Below are 18,423 nucleotides of genomic sequence, written 5' to 3' on the forward strand. Positions count from 1 at the left end.
CTATGTAGAAAGCTCAGAAGCTGAGTTTTCAGGGCGACACCTTACCTCTTCTCCTGGGGACGTTGTGAGCAGCAGAGACGGTCGCAGCTGGATGGGCTCCCCGAGAATCCCTCGGTGCCGGCTGGAGCGTGATCGGGTCGCAAGTTCGCTCAGCAGCACTCACAAGGTCCCACCTGGGTTGCCAAAATGTTAGCGTTCAGGAACACATAATCGCGAACGATTATATGAAGGTGCCTTATTGAAGGGCTCTGGGTCACATACCCAAATCTGACCCGACTTGGTTTTGAGTTGAACATGTTTTTATACTCTATTATTATATAACTTACATATTAATTATTAAACTTACATTGTTCTATTGTATGCATTGTTTTTACCCAAGCATGGATTTCTCGTGATCCCCCTCAACCCCCTAACATTGTTCCTCATGTTCTTTAAACAAAAATTATATATAATCACATCTAACAATTGTATCATTTATCATATACTGATTACACAGGTGCAGTTTCACCTGATCTTTAGCAAGCACAAGGCCTAACATTTCCCAGGGCCTACTTTTCCCAGGACTTTCCAAGCTTAACTTTCTTTCTAAGTCCCCGAATTTTCTATGATTTTAAAACCTTTTACTGTCAGGGGAATCTGTGCAAACCTGCTCCCAGCAAATGAGTCTGTGGGCTATGGCCTCCCCCACCCCAAAACAGGCCAGAGATGATTCTTAGCGTGGCTGTGGGGTTTGGCTCTCATTCTTTTCCTTGTTTACTTGTTTACTTCTCCCCAGGCCTGAGATGATTGAAGAATGCGGTTCCCTTTATCTAATCCCAGCAGTTTGACTTTCAGTCCAAAGTTCTAGTCAGGCATCTTTAGGGAGGGGTGGGCTTCAGTGGCTTCTTTATACAGTTTTGCTTTAATGGGTAAAACTCTTTTATAACAATGTTTAAGTCATGAATCATTTCAGTCCCTGACAACTGGTTTTGCCATTAAAGACTGAGGTGAAGAAGGCATTCAGTACCTCAGCCTTCTTCCATGTCCTGTATCACCAGGGCCCCTGCCCCATTCAGCAGTGGGCCCATGTTTTCCCTAGTCTTCCTTTTGTTATTTGTGTACTTATACAGTCCCTTCTTGTTGCCTTTGGTTGAGGTGATGCTTGAATATTAACCAGCTTTCTTGGGCTCCCCTTCTTTCTAGGACATTATCCCACAGGGCTCTTCCAAGCAGATCTCTGAAGAGGCCAATACTGCTCTCCTGAAATTCAGTATTGTGATCTTGCTTTTTGCTCCCCTGAATTCTGACATTTCATGGTCACTGTAGCCAAAGTTGCCATTGGCCTTCACATTCCAAATGAGCCTCTCCAGGAACCTCCTTGATTGCTTATGTCCTGATGTGTTGTTCTTCCAGCAGATATTGGGGTGGTTAAACTCCCTTTGTGGATGTGAGTCTAACTGTCTGCAACTGTGATGTAACTTGATTTTAGACTATGAAATTTCTCTTCTGTTTTGCAATTAAGGTAGTTAGCAGGTAACCTTTTTTCATCAGTTAGCAAGTGTTTCTTACTAATGCCTGTTTCTGAATTGCAGAGGGACTATAAACACCTTATTTTGGGTAGTTTCCTGACTTGTCCAGATTTTATCATTTGTGTACTTGCAGAATAGAATTGTATATAAATCTGGTTTTATTTTGGTCTGAATAGATGATGTCAGAAATACGATTTAAAACAATGGTTAGGAGCAGCAGAACAAAATTGCATTTTAACCTTATGTGGAACTGAAACAGTAAGTAAACTGAACATAAGTACATGTATAAATGGAAACTTCAACTTTGGAAAAACAGAAGTGGGACAATATTTGATGCTGAAAAAAAGTTAATAGAGGAATTTTCTGGGTTTTTGTTGGGTGCTTTTTGTTGCTTTGTTTTCTTTGGGTCAGTACTTCTAATTAACATCAAAGGTTATATTATCTAAATAGTAAATAGACTCAACTTGTACTTTATCAGACTTTTATTTTGTTGTATATTTTCTGCCACAACTTCAATATGGGACTTATGCACTTCACCTAGTAGCATACCTTATTGAGAAGCATACTATCATGCTATATTTCTTCACCTTTTGTTTTCCTTTTTTTTCTTTTTTATGGTGGAAGAACACTAATTATGCTGTTAGATCTTTTCATCATAGTATCATGCCTGTTGTTTCAGTCATAAATTCTTAGGAATTCTGCAGTAGTTTTCCCTTTTACCCCATATCTACCTTTTGCCTTTAAAAAACCAACCAAACAAAACCCCCATTGGTATTTAGGCACAATAAGAGGACAGAGAAAGCATTTTATGTCAACACTGTTTGTGTTGCATAGAAGTATTCTAATTAAACAAGAATGGCACCAATAAAATTTTATGGGTTCTTGACAAGTTCCTTGTACTGTTTTATACTTCCAGGCAGTCCTAATTATTTTTTATTTTTATGTAAAGTGCTTGATGACTGTGGAATAGAAAAAAGTGTGTTTGTTTTTTTTTGCATAGGTCTATATTTAAATTATGTTTTGTATATTTATAAATATACTGTTTGGAGTTGAGGACTTATTAGGTTATCTGCTTAATGAAACTTGTAATTTGAAATAGTCTCAGATTATGTCAGTAGAAATAGCTATTGGCAAAGTCTTTGAAAAATACAAGAAAAGCTGAGGTGGATAAACAGTATTATTTTTTATATAGACATCTTTCCTCTTAATTTCTTCTGTAGAAGATCAAGAATTTGTTTTTGTCTAAGTTCTTTCAAAGGTAGTTAGCAGTGTTGCTTAACTTTAAAAAGGTGCACATTGCAAAATGATTAATATTTATCTTCCTATTAATTATTAATGTATAGAAACCAATGTCGCTAAATAAACTTGTAAGCTGTGTTAACATTTGAGGAAAGGTGTAGCCAGCTTGCTAGGGCACTCAGTGTACCCATTCAGTGTTCTGCTAAGTTAGTTAGAAGTCTGATTGTTGCAATGATTGAGTTCTAAAGTCATCCTCATCTTTGTTTTACCAACTAATTGGGACCAATTTCACATAGTTTGTTTTTTTTTTTTAAATTAAGGATTGGTTGTTTCATTTTCTTAACACCTGAGTTGTAATACTTGCCCATCCTTAAGTGGAATTTGAGTTTAAATAAGTATAAAGTTTCCTTGGGTTGGAAAAAGTATGTTAATGTTAGGTATTTTAGCTATATCTAATTGTATTTAAAGAAGTTGAGTATGCAACTATATGAAAATATTTAAAATCTTATTTGCTGTTAAGGAATCCTGTCATTGGTTCAGCAGAAGTGGCTATGTGTTTTTGTTTGGTAATACCTACTTACAGATATTTGGGAAAGGTTTTTTTTTTTTTAATGAACTTTCCCATGCAGAGTACATTACTCTATTTTTCTGGGATAGTTTCCAGAAACTAAAAATAATGGTATGCTTAGATTTAGCTAACATTAGATAATCAGATTGCGAGGCTATGGTGATTCTGTGTAGTTATATAAGCAGTTTTTCTAAAAATAGTTTAAAAATTAGTCATAGAATTATAAAGTTGGAAGGTATGCACAAGGATTATGAAGTCCAACTCCTGCCCCTACACAGGACAGCCCCAAGAATCACACCATGTGCCCAAGAGCTTTGTCCAAATGCCTCTTGAACTCTGTCAGGCTTAGCACTGTGACCACTTCCCTGGGGAGCCTGCTCCAGTGCCCAACCACTCTCTGGGTGAAAAACTTTTTCCTAATATCCAACCTAACATCCCCTAACACAGCTCCAGCCATTCCCTCGGGTCCTGTCACTGGTCATGAGAGTGAAGAGATCAGCACCTGCCCCTTCACTTCCCCTCATGAGGATGCTGAGGACTGCAATGAGTTCTTGCCTGAGTCTCCTCCAGGCTGAACAAACCAAATGACCTCAGCTGCTCCTCATATAGCTTCCCCTCTAGGCCCTTCCCTGTTTGTAGCCCTCCTTTGGGTGCTCTCTTAATAGATTTATATCCTTCTTGTATTGTGGCACCCAAAACTGCACAAAGGACCCAAGGTGAGGCTGCACCAGTGCAGAGCAGAGCAGGACAATCACCTTTCTCGACCACATGGCCATGCCATACCTGATACCCCCAGGACACAGTTGTCCCTCCTGGCAGCCAGTGCACTGCTGACTCATGTTCAACTTGCCATTGACCAGGACCCTCAGGTCCCTTTCCGTGGTGCTGCTCTCCAGCCTCTCGTTCCCCAGTCGATATGCACAACCAGGGTTGCCCTGTCCCAGGTGCAGGATCTGGCACTTGCCCTTGTTAAATTTCATACAGTTGGTGATTGCCCAGTGTTGGGAAGGTAGAATTAGAAAGAAATTATAAATATGACTCTTTAGCCAGAAAGGCTAAGGAAGAAATACAAATGAAAGCACGGTTTGAATAATTCAAAGAAACCGGTCTGGTATGCCAGAACACATTCTTTCCCCCAATAAAACTAAGCTGAGACCCCTCTTCCCAGCCTTATAAGGAAAGCTCTGAAGGACCCTGAGATAACTAAAAATATGCAAAAGCAGCAATTTCTATAGGTCGCACACAAATGTTACTGTATTAGTATACTTAGAAAGATTGGTTAGTGAAGGAATAGAATATTCAAATGTATAGGTTATATAAATAATTGCAAAAGAGAGCTCGCTCTCTTGGTCTCTCTTGTTTCTCTTGGTCTCTCTTGCTTCACTCTTGCTACGCTCTCGTTTCTCTTGTCTCTCTTACTACGTTCTCTTGCTGCTCTTTTTCCTGCTCTTCTTTATCCTCTTTTTTCCCGGCTCTCTCACTTCTGTTCTGTTACTCTCTTTCTTAGCAATCTTAAGTCTTGAACTCATGTATTCATATTTTACCCCCTTTTGTATTGTTCTCTCCGAGATTGCTTTGAGCTCTATCTGCTGGCTCATAGCAGACTCTTTCTCTCTCTCCCACACCCTGAAATAAACTACTAACATCTAACTCGATTATAGAAGTCTCTGCTGTGTCCCGGACCGTCCACACCCCAAAAGCGTCTCTTACAGCCCAGCCCTTTAATTTATCAAGGTCTCTCTGCAAGGCTTCTCTGCCCTCAAGAGAGTCAACAGCGCCTCTCAATTTAGTATCATCAGCCAACTTAGTATTTCTTTGAGTCCTGCATTCAGGTCATTAATGAAGATGTTGAAAAGAACTGGGCTTTGGATGGAGCACTGAGGAACCCCACTAGTGACCAGAGGCCATTCTGATGTAACCCCATTCACTATAAGCCTTTGTGCCCAACCTGTGAGCCTGTTGCTCACCCACCATGTAACATGGTGATCCAGCTGTGTGCTGGACGTATTGTCTAGATGGATACTGTGAGAGACAGTATCAAAAGCTTTGCTGAAGTCCAAAAAGATGACATCAACTGGCTTCCCTTGATCAACTAGGTTGGTTACCCAGTCATAGAAGTAAATCAAATTTGACAAGCAGGACTTTCCACACATGAAGCTGTGCTGGTTATGACTGATCACTGCGTTGTCCTCCATGCATTTTTCAATACCTCCCAGTATATTTTTTTCATGATTTTACGAAGCACTGAAGTGAGACTAGGGAATGAGGCACTGGAAAGCAGCACTATGGAAAGGGACCTGAGGGTCCTGGTCAATGGCAAGTTGAACATGAGTCAGCAGTGCACTGGCTGCCAGGAGGGACAACTGTGTCCTGGGGGTATCAGGTATGGCATGGCCATGTGGTCGAGAAAGGTGATTGTCCTGCTCTGCTCTGCACTGGTGCAGCCTCACCTTGGGTCCTTTGTGCAGTTTTGGGTGCCACAATACAAGAAGGATATAAATCTATTAAGAGAGCACCCAAAGGAGGGCTACAAACAGGGAAGGGCCTAGAGGGGAAGCTATATGAGGAGCAGCTGAGGTCATTTGGTTTGTTCAGCCTGGAGGAGATCTCAGGCCAAGAACTCATTGCAGTCCTCAGCATCCTCATGAGGGGAAGTGAAGGGGCAGGTGCTGATCTCTTCACTCTCATGACCAGTGACAGGACCCGAGGGAATGGCTGGAGCTGTGTTAGGGGATGTTAGGTTGGATATTAGGAAAAAGTTTTTCACCCAGAGAGTGGTTGGGCACTGGAGCAGGCTCCCCAGGGAAGTGGTCACAGTGCTAAGCCTGACAGAGTTCAAGAGGCATTTGGACAAAGCTCTTGGGCACATGGTGTGATTCTTGGGGCTGTCCTGTGTAGGGGCAGGAGTTGGACTTCATAATCCTTGTGCATACCTTCCAACTCAGCATGTTAGCGTTCAGGAACACATAATCATGGAATGATTATATGTAGGTGCTTTTATTAAAGAGCTCTGGATGTCAGGGGTACACAGACCCAAATCTGACCCGACCTGGTTTTGAGCTAAACATGTTTTATACTCTTATCGTTATATAACTTACATATTAATTATTAAACTTACATTGTTCTATTGTATACATTGATTTCATCCAAGCATGGATTTCTCGTGATCCCCCTCAAACCCCTAACATAGTTTCTCATGATTCTTTAAACAATAATTATATCTAATCAAATCTAACAATTATATAATTTTTCATATACTGACTACACAGGTGCAGTTTCACATGATCTAGCAAGCACATGGCCTAACCTTTCCCAGGGCCTACCACGCCTAACTTTCTAACTCCCCGAATTTTCTATGATTTTAAAATATTTTTCTATCAAGCACAGTCTATGGTTCTATGAATTGTTGTCAGTTGTCTTGGTTTAAAGGACAGATGTTTGCCAAAGAAGGTGGGAACCTCCCTTGGTATGGGAAATGTGACCCCCTTCCCTCCAAATTATTATAACTTTGAAATTAATGGGCTTTCAGGCAAAGATATGGAAAAAGGAATAACAGTACTTTATATGCTGAATGTGAGAAATCAGGCAGGTAGCACAGTGTCTGTGTGAAACTAAGTCACAACTTTCGCACACTGGCCTGAGAAAGTATGGCCTGAGAAATCATGAGGAATCCAAATAGTCCTTGGAGAAGGAAAACAACCTTTGCAGATGTTGTTTGTCACCTTGTTTTCTTGCAAGAAAGGGTCAAGGGCTGGTGTTCCTAACTGTCCAATGATGGTGATGTGTTGGTTTGATGACCAATGAAAGCTTTAACTTTTTGGACCTTGTCGGAACTGTCTATAAAAGATGTGGAAGAATAGAAAGTTCTCTCTTCCAACTAAGGCTAGAGTCTGTGTCATCACTTCGCCATTCCTAATACAGCGCAACATATATATATAACAAGACAAACACACAAGAACAGTGGCAGCAACAGCAAACAAAGCCAGAAAAACAATAACAGCCTTCTCTCGGCTGTCAAACACATTCCCCTTTGGTGTAGTTATGATCACAGTCGGCAAGGGCCACTGTTGGGTCCCAGCTGGGCAGGGTAGGTGCGATAATTCTCCCGCGGCTGCAGGGGGTGCTGTGGCGCGAGCCGAGCTGCCTCTCCGTGTGGGTAATGGTAACAGCCGGCGGGAGAGAGAAAGAAGGGGCTTTCCTTTGCAATCTCACGGGGCACAGCCGTCTCAGTGCCACTCGGGAAGCTGAATGGACTGCAGCAGGAAAATCTCAGAGCAGCAGGAAAATCTCGGAGCAGCAGGCTGGAACAGCAGAGGCAGGCACACCTAGGGTGGCAAACAAAGTGTAGTAAAGACTCCGGAACCGTGCCGGAAGCCGCGGGCTGTCCTGGCGGGCACAGAGTGTCAGGTTAAAGTGTAGCAGAAAGCCCTGAAGCAGTGGCAGAAAACAGTGGCGCTGGGTGGTGGCAGAGGGGCTACTGCAGGCAGCTGCCGCAAGCAGCCAGGAGACACTCCCTCCGGAGGGGGTCAGGGTCCCGGGTTTACCCCTGAGGCACCCGAGTAAATGGTGAGGATCCTTCCCAGTGAGGATGGGTATTGAAAAGGTCCTAGTTCAACGGCCGTTCTTACGAGCAAAGACTCACCTACGGTAGAAGCAGTAAAGGGCTGAACTCCCCGGTGGCAGCGAATTCTGCTACACAGTATCTCCAGCCGGACTGTTCCCCTCTGGTCCCGAGAGCGAGGGACGAGCCCAGCCCCTCACCCCCCAGCCAAAATTTCGTGGTATCTCTGCACTTCCCAAGAGAAATCCCCCCAGCTAAGAGACTGCATCCAGCTGCACCCCTCCCCCCCATATTGGCCACATCCTTTGTCTCTCTTAAATATTCATCGTTCTGGGCTCTTAGGCAACAAAAGCCAGAAAAGTTTCCTAAGAGAAAGGAAAAAAAAAAAACCCACAAAAAAAGGGAACAAATCCTAACCTCCAACATCACTTAAAACTTTAGAACTTTATGTTGAAAATACAAAAGTCTTCCTAGTTAGGACTAGGCAAGAAAATAAGAGGTGACTGGGAATTATAGGGATCTTGTCCTTGGCAACGATGCAAGTTTAAAATCTTATTAATAGTGAGTTACTCTTTGAAATTGTGAAAAACGAGGTTCACATTTTTAAATATAAAATTTTAAAAGTTTAATAGAAAGACAATTAGGAGATAGAAATAAAGAAAAGTGTACAAATACGGCTGGGTGTCTCAGCATTCAGCCAAGAGAGCATACCTCACTAACAAAGGATTGTCCTTTAAAAGCAGAACCCTATTACGTATTCATAAATTGTGAAAAACGAAGTTCACTCCTGTAAAATTTTAGAAAAGTTTAATAAAGACAATAAGAGACATAAAATAAAGCACAGAGTTATGGCCAGGTGCCTTGGCGCGCTGCCAAGAGCACACCTGGTATCTTGGGAATAACCTTTTTATCCCATCTTGCTGTGATGGTTTAATGCATATTCAAAGCATGTCCCCTCCCTGGTTCCGCCTTCTTAGATCATGCTTTTGCACAATTTTATTTTCTGCTGGTCAGCATATTTTTTGCTGGTCATCATTATTCTAGCTGGTCAGCATTATTTGAAGTTTGGTTTCCTTTCTTCTGCAAATGGTCACTGTTGATAACAGTCCGGGCCTCTCATCCTTCCTTTGAGGGCAGCTGGGCTTCATATCTTTCCCCCCCGCCAACGTCCTGGTACCGGCTTTTTGATAACAGTTTGCTCTCCATTTCCTGCTGCTGATAATAGCCTGTTTTCCACTGTCCTTCTGTTGGAAAAACAGCTTGATTCTCTCATTGTCTTGCCTGTTGGAGTTATCTTGCCTTGTCCGGATGAAACCTATCCTTACCATTCAGAATTCCTATCTAAGCCTATAACTTACTAAGAGAGAAAAGAATATAGTGAAAGCATATAGTATATATTTATCAGAATTGTGAAAAGCCAATATTTACAACATGAATTCACAACAAATTCTTATACATGATTCAAACATTTCTCTTAAGTTTTACATGTTCCTTTGTCTAGCTTCAACTCATCCACTCCTCAATAGATCAATCTTCTTGGCTCTGTTGAGTCTCACACTTCCTGATAACAGAGGTTCAATAAATTCCTCCCTTGGAGCACTGGTCACTGCTGTCTTCATCTGGATAAGATAATCTAAGAATGCAGGGGGAACGTTCTGACTATCTTTCCAGTCTCTGGGTTATATGAACAAAAGTAGTTTTTATTTTAATACCATGCTACAGCCTAACATATATATGTATTATACCACTATTTTTAAGTTTTATCAATAACAAAAATAAAAGAAACTATATTAATACAGCAAAGTTTTCTAACATTATACATATAACATTCATTTTGTGAAAAACGAGGTTCAGTCGCTTAATAAATTATAAAAGGTTTTATATAAACAAAAAGACAATTAGGAGACAAAGAAAACAAAGCAAAGGGTTAAAACGGCCGGGTGCCCTGGCGCATTGCCAGGAACACACCCGATATCTTTGGAACACTCCTTTTATCCCATTCTGCTGTGGGGTTTTCAATGCACATTCATACTTTTCCAAGAAGTATTTTGCATGGCTACGCCCTGAATCCACCTTTTTAGAGCACACGTCTTCAAGATTTTATTTCCTTCTATCACATTTTTATTTGGGCTGGGGTTTCTTCTTCTGCAAGTGGTCAGTGCTGATAACAGTCTGGGCCTCCTTGTCCTGCTGCTGCTAACAGTCTGGGCTCCATCGTCCTGCTGCTGATAACAGCTTGGGCCCCACTGTCTTGCCCTCTGGGGTTATCTTGCTTTGTGCAGAGGGGCATAGCTCTAACGTTCGAAATTCTTCTATGCCTTAAAACTTGCTAGCAAGAGAAAAAGGACAGACATAGCAAAAAGCATATAACCTATAATATTCATCCTAATACTTGCAAAAGCCAATATCACAATATGGATTTATAACAATTTTAATATTCGCAAAAAGTGAATAATATATGTATCTATAACAAAATTAATACATTTGATAATAGTCATGGCCAGAGGGACAGCTTCTTTTTATGAATAGCGTGGTAAGACACCATTTTGTATCTCTTTGGGGGAACACCATATTTGGTGTGAAGTTGAGAGATGTTAAGCATTGTTTCTAACTGAATGCATTAAGCAATTGGCAGTTGGAACAGCATCAAATTTGTTATTGATCTTGACTTATAAAATTCTAAATGGTATAGAGCCATCTAGATGTGTCCTGGTTCTGACTGGGCTTGAGTTAACTTTCTTCATAGTAACCCCTGTGGCATTTTGCTTTGGATTTGTGACTAAAACTGTTGATAACACACTGGTATCTTGATTGTTGCTGAACAGTGTGTTCACAGTGTTAAAACTTTCTCAATTTCACAGAATTACGGAATCACTAGGTTAGAAGAGACCTTCAAGATCATCAAGTCCAACCCAGCCCTAACACCTCAACTAGACCATGGCACCAAGTGCCACATCCAGTCTTTTTTGAAACACATCCAGAGATGGTGACTCCACCACCTCTCCAGGCAAACCATTCCAATACTTTATCACCCTTTCTGTAAAAAACTTTTTCCTAATATCCAAACTATATTTCCCTTGGCGCAGCTTAAGACTGTGTCCTCTCATTTTGTCAGTTGTTGCCTGGAGAAAGAGACTAAATATTGAGAGACGGCCAGCTTTTTTACCACCCTTCACAGAAGTAAAAGTGAACGCCGTTTATTTCTATCTTTAGCACACCTTTTATAAGGTTTTTCAGGGTCCGCGGGCTAAGCAAGTTACTATTGGCTAATGCACATAGGTTTACATTTTTTCTCCTGTACACAAGGATATTGTTTTGCTTTACTCTCTCTTCTGCAGGAAGGTTTCAAGGACTTTAGCCTTTAATATCACGACTTATTTCAAAGACTGGTTTGTGCAGACAGGCCTTTACTAATATATAAAATATATCAACAACCAAAGAGTCTGACCCCCACCTAACCAAAATCACCTTTCAAGAAGCTGTAGAGTGATAAGGTCATCTCTGAGTCTTCTCCAGGCTAAACAACCCCAGGTCTCTCAGTCATTCCTCATAGGGCTTGTGTTCCAAGCCCCTCACCAGCCTTGTTGCCCTTCTCTGGACATGTTCAAGCATCTCAATGTCCTTCCTAAACTGAGCGACCTAGAACTGGACACAGTACTCAAGGTACAGCCTCACCAGTGCCATGTACAGGGGAGGAATGACTTCCCTGGTCCTGCTGGCCATGTTACTGATACAGGCCAGGATGCTGTTGGCCTTCTTGGCCACCAGGGCACACTGCTGGCTGTTGACCAGTACCCCCAGGTCCCTTTCTGCCTGGGCACTGTCCAGCTACATTGTGCCCAGCCTATAACGCTGCAGGGAGTTACTGTGGCCAAAATGCAGGACTTGGCACTTCTGCATTTCTCACTGCTCCCCCTGCCCTTCAGCAAGTAGGTTAGAGGTGGGCAAGAAGTTGAGAGGAGAGACAGCCAGGACAGCTGACTGAAATTGGCCAAAGGGATTCCATACCAAATCAGGTATCATTCTCAACAATAAAAAAAGAGGGTGTGTATATCTTACAAGGTAGCTGTTGCTCAGAGGCTGGCTGGATGTTGGTCTTCTTGTGGGAGGTAGTGAGTGATTGACTTTGCATTGCTTGGTTTGTTTTTCTTTTGTTTCCACCAGCCCCTCCTTATTTTTCCTTCACTTACTAAAAATTTTTCGAAACATTAATTTTCTCGCTTTAGTTCTTCCTATTCGCTACCCAGTTCTGTTGGGAGTTGGGGGAGTGAGCAAGCAGCTTGTCCTGGGGTGATTGTGATGTTAAATTGTATCCCCATTCATCCATCTAGCCCAGAAATAAGTTTTGTATCCTTAAAACGTCATCTAAATGTAAAAGTGAGTGGAGAAGAAGCACTGAGTCTGTTATCAGAGACTGTACTTGCTCCCGCTGCATCCCAGGATGCGGTTTTGACTGCAGCACAGACAGACAATGAGAGAGAAATCGCCTTGGCTTTCCAGCTAGCAGAAGCAGAGAGGTCTTCCTGGACTGTTTTCTTTCTCTTTTCCTTGGAACGGATCGAACCTGCTCTGGACTGGGGACTCGGGGGAGCACCGGGAGCTTGCACCCGTGGACTACTGGGAGCCCAGTCTGGGCAGCGGCATTTTCCAGTGCCAGAGGGATTGATAACAGAGCAAACACCCAAAGGAGGGAGACCCTCTGAATTTGTCATCTCTTCAGAGTGGTGAGAGGTTTTGTAATTTGATATTGTTCATTCTTGTGCTGGGTAGTGCTGTGCCTGTGAAATAAACAGGTTTTTTCCACTTCTCTCAGAGAAATCTCTTCCCGAACCGGTTGGGGGGTGGGAGAAAGGGGCCACATGGGTTTGCTTCCCGGGGGTGGGGGGTGGGCATTGGAGGTTTTCTCCCAAATTTGCCCTAAACCACGACACAGCTGTATCTGTGGTTAGATGCCAGCTGGGGGTCAACCCACCACAGACACGATCTTTCTAACCTTGCCTCAAGTGCAGTACAGTGTACAGACAAAACAATTCTTTCACTGGTTTAACTTGTTTTAATCAGGATGGGGAGATGCAAAAGAGAGCGCTATACTAACAAGACTGCAGCTTTGCCAATGAAAACAGTGTTGGCACTGGTACTACTTCTGCTGTTATATGTAATCTGTATAAGTTATTTATTTGACTTTCATTCTGATGGAAGTTAAAGTTGGCATTGAGAATTTCTATTTTATAGAATAAATGCTTTTTGCAAGATTTTTATTACCAGCTAAGCTGTTTTGTTGGGTATTTTTACTCTAAACTGCAATTTTTCTTTTTTTCTTGTATATTTGAACCCAGAAGATTACTTTCATATCACTCCTAAAATGCTTTTTTTTCATGATGTGCAAATTGTTAGAACTGTCAGGAAAATTAATCCACAAACACCAGAGGTTTATGTCCAAAAAGGAGACAGAGGAGTCCTTTTACTTTATTTGAATAAAGGGAGAGGCCATGGGGCATTCCCCTGGGGTCTCTCAAATTTTTGGAGGGCGCAGCCTCTTTTATCCTAATTTCCCGGCTGCATGTCCCTTCTCTCTTTCCCCATAGGCTGAGGTACTTGAGAGGTACAGACTTCCCGGAATGCCTAATACCTAAGATTCTTCCTAATGTATAATCCCCCTCTTAATTCTTAACCCTTGTGGAATTTTATGGTGTTTATCCAGTGTCTCTTTCATCTTTCAGTGGAATCCATCCCATTGTTTCTGTTGTCTCTCAGTGATAGTTTCACCTTACCAGCAGACCCACAGCTTGTTTGTAAAGACAAACCTGTCATTCCTCTCAGAATCAATAGGTGAATGGTCTGAAACAGCTGATAATTTAAATGGTATAAAACTTTAGCTGTATAAAAGTTTTAGTTTTTAAAAGGTTTTGAGAGCAATACTTTGCTTTGCTTTGATTGCTCCCTCCACTGCTGCTACCCCCCATTTGATTGCTTGGGGTAGAAAGAGGTCAAAATTGAGGAAAGGGTAAGGAATGTTTTAGTGAGTTAAGCCTTTGACTTAAACGGAAGTGTTCTTTTGTCTTATTATGAAGTCTGTGAGTTGCCATGCATTTGTATTTGGTTTTAATAGGCTGCATGTTGTGTTTGAGGAAGACATTTTGGCTGAAATATACTCTGGTGTGAATGCTGTCATTTTTTAGGTGCAGATTTTGATACTGTGATCTGTGTTTGTTGTTTGAGATACAGGTTGTATTGTAGCCTGAAAAGAAGCCTGAGTAAGCTTAAAATACAGCAGATCAGTTACCTCTAGTACTGCTTATTTACTGAAAATGAACAAATTGGGGAATAAAAAAATATGGTTATAGAGAGCCTTCGTCCCCTTTGGATGGTTCAGAGTGCTTTTCTCCAGTGTGAGTTATTTGAAGAAACGGATTATCTGAACCTGTGAAGCTTTCCAAATTCTGTGTTTTGGAAATAAGTAATTTGAGAGAGGTCGCACATGTAAACATCTGATAACTTTATTTGAAATAAAGGTTTGTAATTTTATCAGTTTCAGCTGAGATCTTTCATTAGTTTCATAGCTCTGTTCTGTGAGAATAAACAGAAGCCTTAACTTTTAAGGACACTCACTGTTACATGTTTTTTAGGTGGTATCATGGAAAACTCGACAGAACAATTGCAGAAGAACGTCTTTGGCAAGCGGAAAAACCTGGAAGTTACCTTATTCGAGAGAGTGATCGGAGACCAGGTTCATTTGTGCTTTCATTCCTTAGTAAAACATGTGTCAATCATTTCAGGTGAGAAGTAAATGTTTTCTTTTAAAACACTGTAACTTATTTATTTGTGAGTTTAGAACTTAGTATGGTATAGAAAACAATTGTATTATAAATTTAATATTTTTTATTTTTCTTTTTATCCATGTATGGTATAACTCTTTGCTAGGGTTTAATTGTTTTAAACCATACTACAAAAATTCTTTTACAGGCTGAAGAATGAAAATGTGAGGAAACCAGCATTTTCAGGATAGAAAAGCTTGTCTAAAGCTGTTGTGACTAAATTTACAGTAACATGCAGGCTTCTTAGTAGCAATCAGATTGTTTTAAGTCTATTCCTCAGATATTTCAACTTAAAGAGCATATTTGAATGTCAAAGTCATAACAAATCTGTGTTTATAAGATAGCTATAACAAGGAGAAACAAAGAGGTAATGTGTTTAACAATATGAGGATTTGCTAGAATCAGCTTTCAGTCTGTTAGAATTAGTTGTTCTAAATACAAGTATCCATTTATCTGAAATTGTAACTGTGGTTATTTTACCATTAGCAAGTTATAGACATTAATTTAGTCTCATCGAATGTAAATCAGATGTTCTGTGTAACTTTTTAAAAATTCTTTTTGTTTCTTATTTTCTCTCTCTTGATTCTGCTGCTGTGCTTCTTCTGCACTTCTTTTCACTCCTGGATTTCCCAGTCTCCTCTGAGCTGAGCTCCTTTGGGATACTCCCGCATGGGGAATCCTGCTTATCACAGTCCTCCGGGTCAGGACAAAAACTCCAAAGCCTGTTAGGATCTTGTTTCTTGTGTTTATTAGGATGTTATCACAAAACTTGTCAGGTCTCTCCAGACTCCCTGCACAAATTCAATTCACCGCAATTTGGCTCATTTCTTTCTGATGGTACAAAATGGCCTTGTGGCTCACTTTGGCTTTGAAAGATCAAAATGGCCCTGAACCACACAGTTCTTTTATCTTTATACTCATTCTTATCCAATTAACAATAGACACGTATATTATTTTTCTTAATGACTCAATGACTCAACACCTGTGTGCTGCACTGCGGCATTTTCTATCCAATCACTATTACCCAAAAACCTCTAGAAGAAGAACATGAAGAAGAAAGAAGAAGGAAAATAAACAACAGTCTAAATCCTCCATCTTGCCTTCTGCTTTCTAAACTGTTTTAAACTCTAAACTTTAACTTTTTCACCAAGTGACTTAAGAAAACTCTCTAATGTACACACACTTTTAGCTTTTCTAACTTTAACAGTTGTTTTCATGTATCACCATGAAAACATGCTCATAAATTTCATATTGTATGAAATTCAGTGTTTTTCTGGATCTCAGAGCTAAGCATCAGAAACAAGGGCATACACTCTATGTTTCAGACTCCAGCATTCTAGGAAGTGCTTGAATATTAGCATGTAGTGTGCTGCAGAGCAATGTTCATTTTCACAAAATAGGATGTCAAGTGCATCTTCAGCACTAGAAAAAACCTTTGTTAGCTATCTAGATAACAAGAAATAAACAGAAAGCAAATTTTCTTGCAAAGCAAACAAAACATGCACGTTTGCATCATGTCTGAGCAAACAATTCATGCTTTATTTACTATTAGATATTTATCTGTTGTTAGATGTTTATTATTTTTAGCTGTTTATTATTGTTGGCTGTTTACTATTGTTAGATACTTATCTGTTATTAAATACCTATTATTAGTAGATATTTAGAATAGAGACTTGACAAGGTAAAGGCTGTGTCAAGCCTCTAAAGGGGGAAACTGATGCCTTAAATTTTAGCTTTCATATTTTTCAGATTCTGTGCTGCTTAAGTGCGTAGTTTTGAGCTTAATTTTAAGTGTTAGTGAGTTCTCATCATAGAGTAGGTAGACAAAATAATTCCTTTTCTAGCTGTTGGGGGTTAGGTGTCCTTTTTTTAGTTCTGTCTTGCCTGTGGAATTTTTACCCATTAGTTACAGGGAAAACCTGACTGCTGGTACTTGATAGGTGCTTGAGAAACACAAAGAGTTTGGCTGGGCCCAGGGGGAAAGGGAGGCAGGAAAAAGGGAGAGCAGGGACAATTTTGCTGGCTTCTTCAGCTTCAGAGAAGCACACTTTGCTGGGAGGTGTTGCTGCAGAAAGAAGGGAATTCGCCATCACCCAGATGGAGCTGCTGCTTCTTCTCCCCTCTTCATTGGTGGCCTCGCACCCCCTGTCCTGCTGGGACATGTGGCAGTGCCAGCCACCGCCACGGAGCTGCTGATACACCTCAGCCACCGGCTCGGGATCTCTGCTCATTCCTGCCTGTCCAGCTAAGTGTTCCTTAGAATCATGCAGGAGCACCGGGACTGACTGCCTGAGGGGGTTTGTGAAGCAAAGCCTCTCTCTCCTCCATCCTTTCCTGTCTCAGCAGAGAAGGCTGACACGGGGTCCCTGGTTCTGTTTTGTTGTTAATGCTGTAGTTATTGTTGTTTGTTTGCCTTGTTATACATACTAGTAAAGAACTGTTATTCCTATCCCCAGATCTCTGCCTGAGAGCCCTTTGATTTCAAAATTATAATAATTTGGAGGGAGTCTACATTTTCATTCCAAGGGAAGCTCCTGCCCTCCCTAGCAGATACCTGTCTTCCAAAACCGAGACACTAGCTTATACCAAGGAAAATCGTTACAAGTTTCAAGCCCAAAAGCATAAACAACAGTGAACTGAAGAGAGAAAACAAGGATGAGACTTCATAACCTGAAGCAGTGATTGGACAATTAACCCTTATAGAAACAATATTTTATTTAAAGCCTGTTTGCACAACCCAGAGTACAGCTTACAGCCCAGCTTACAGCTTACAGTGACCTTGAAGTCGCTGTGAAGAATGTAAATGAAGAAGAAGATGATAAGCAAGATGCACTAGCCAATAGCAGTTTTGTTTAAGCCACGTGAACCCTGGAAAAAACCCTATAAGAATGTACTGAGTTATGCAATAAACAAAGTTCACTTTTACCTCTATGAGGACTCCATGAATATTCCGAGCGGTTTTCCTTTAAACCCTGATATGCAGATGGACCAAAACTTATAAAAATGTGAGACCTCGTGACCAGTCATCCATTTTGTGACCATTTTTAGGACCATCTTGGGTGTAGCCCCGGCCAAAGTCTTGTACTGCCCAAGGTGTATCCTTTAAGGCCTTTCAATAAATACCTACTTTATTCTTAACTCTGTCTAGCCTTTGTTCTAGGTCAGCCTTCTCAAGGCATCCCAGATATACTGATTCTTATTAGGGAACTGATTACTATGTAGCAGTAGTAGAAAATGAACTTATGTTCATACTTGTTTTTAAGTTTTCAAGAGTCTCATTTTTAATAACTTCGGCTTATCGTAGCCAGTATCAGGTGTCGAATGTTGGTTTATGTCCACCATAAAATTGTTTCTGGCATCTCAGAAAATGGGAAACCATTAAATGCTACTTTCTAAGAAAGGAATCCTTATAATACTTTCAAATCTTAAGGAATCTTTTCTTCTTGGATCCATTAAATACATGAGCTATCTGAAGGAAACTAATTTGTCTGCTGATACTGGTCTTCATGGAGCAAACCTGCTTTTGATTTCACTTGTTGACTGCAGAGTGTATATGTTTTTGTTATTAGAAGGGCAAATGCCACATTCAAACATTTTTCCAGCCTCAAGATTGACAGTCTTTAAGTTAATTCAGCCAAATATAGGGATGTGTCCCTTGGGTCCCATAGACTGGAAGTGTCGCTTCCACCAAAGCTTGTTCTCTGCCAAAAATGGGTGAAATTTTCATTGCTT

The 18,423-nt window shown here is 40.9% G+C and overlaps 1 protein-coding gene across 1 annotated transcript in view; it reads right to left on the minus strand.

Annotated features, from left to right (window-relative positions):
* The window catches only part of LOC148183400 (ras GTPase-activating protein 1-like), a 127,389-nt gene extending 123,094 nt beyond the window's left edge, over positions 1–4,295 (minus strand). The window contains exons 1-2 of the mRNA XM_088061468.1: positions 4,099–4,295; positions 46–173 (exon numbers count right to left, since the gene is read on the minus strand). Coding sequence (XP_087917594.1) covers positions 46–173; positions 4,099–4,295 — 325 coding nt within the window. The remainder of the gene's footprint in view (positions 1–45; positions 174–4,098) is intronic.
* Between the last annotated feature and the right edge of the window lie 14,128 nt (positions 4,296–18,423).

Source organism: Pseudopodoces humilis, chromosome 12 (assembly GCF_049639895.1).
Source record: "Pseudopodoces humilis isolate 2021_Gansu_Grassland_sample_001 chromosome 12, ASM4963989v1, whole genome shotgun sequence".
Lineage (NCBI taxonomy): Eukaryota > Metazoa > Chordata > Aves > Passeriformes > Paridae > Pseudopodoces > Pseudopodoces humilis.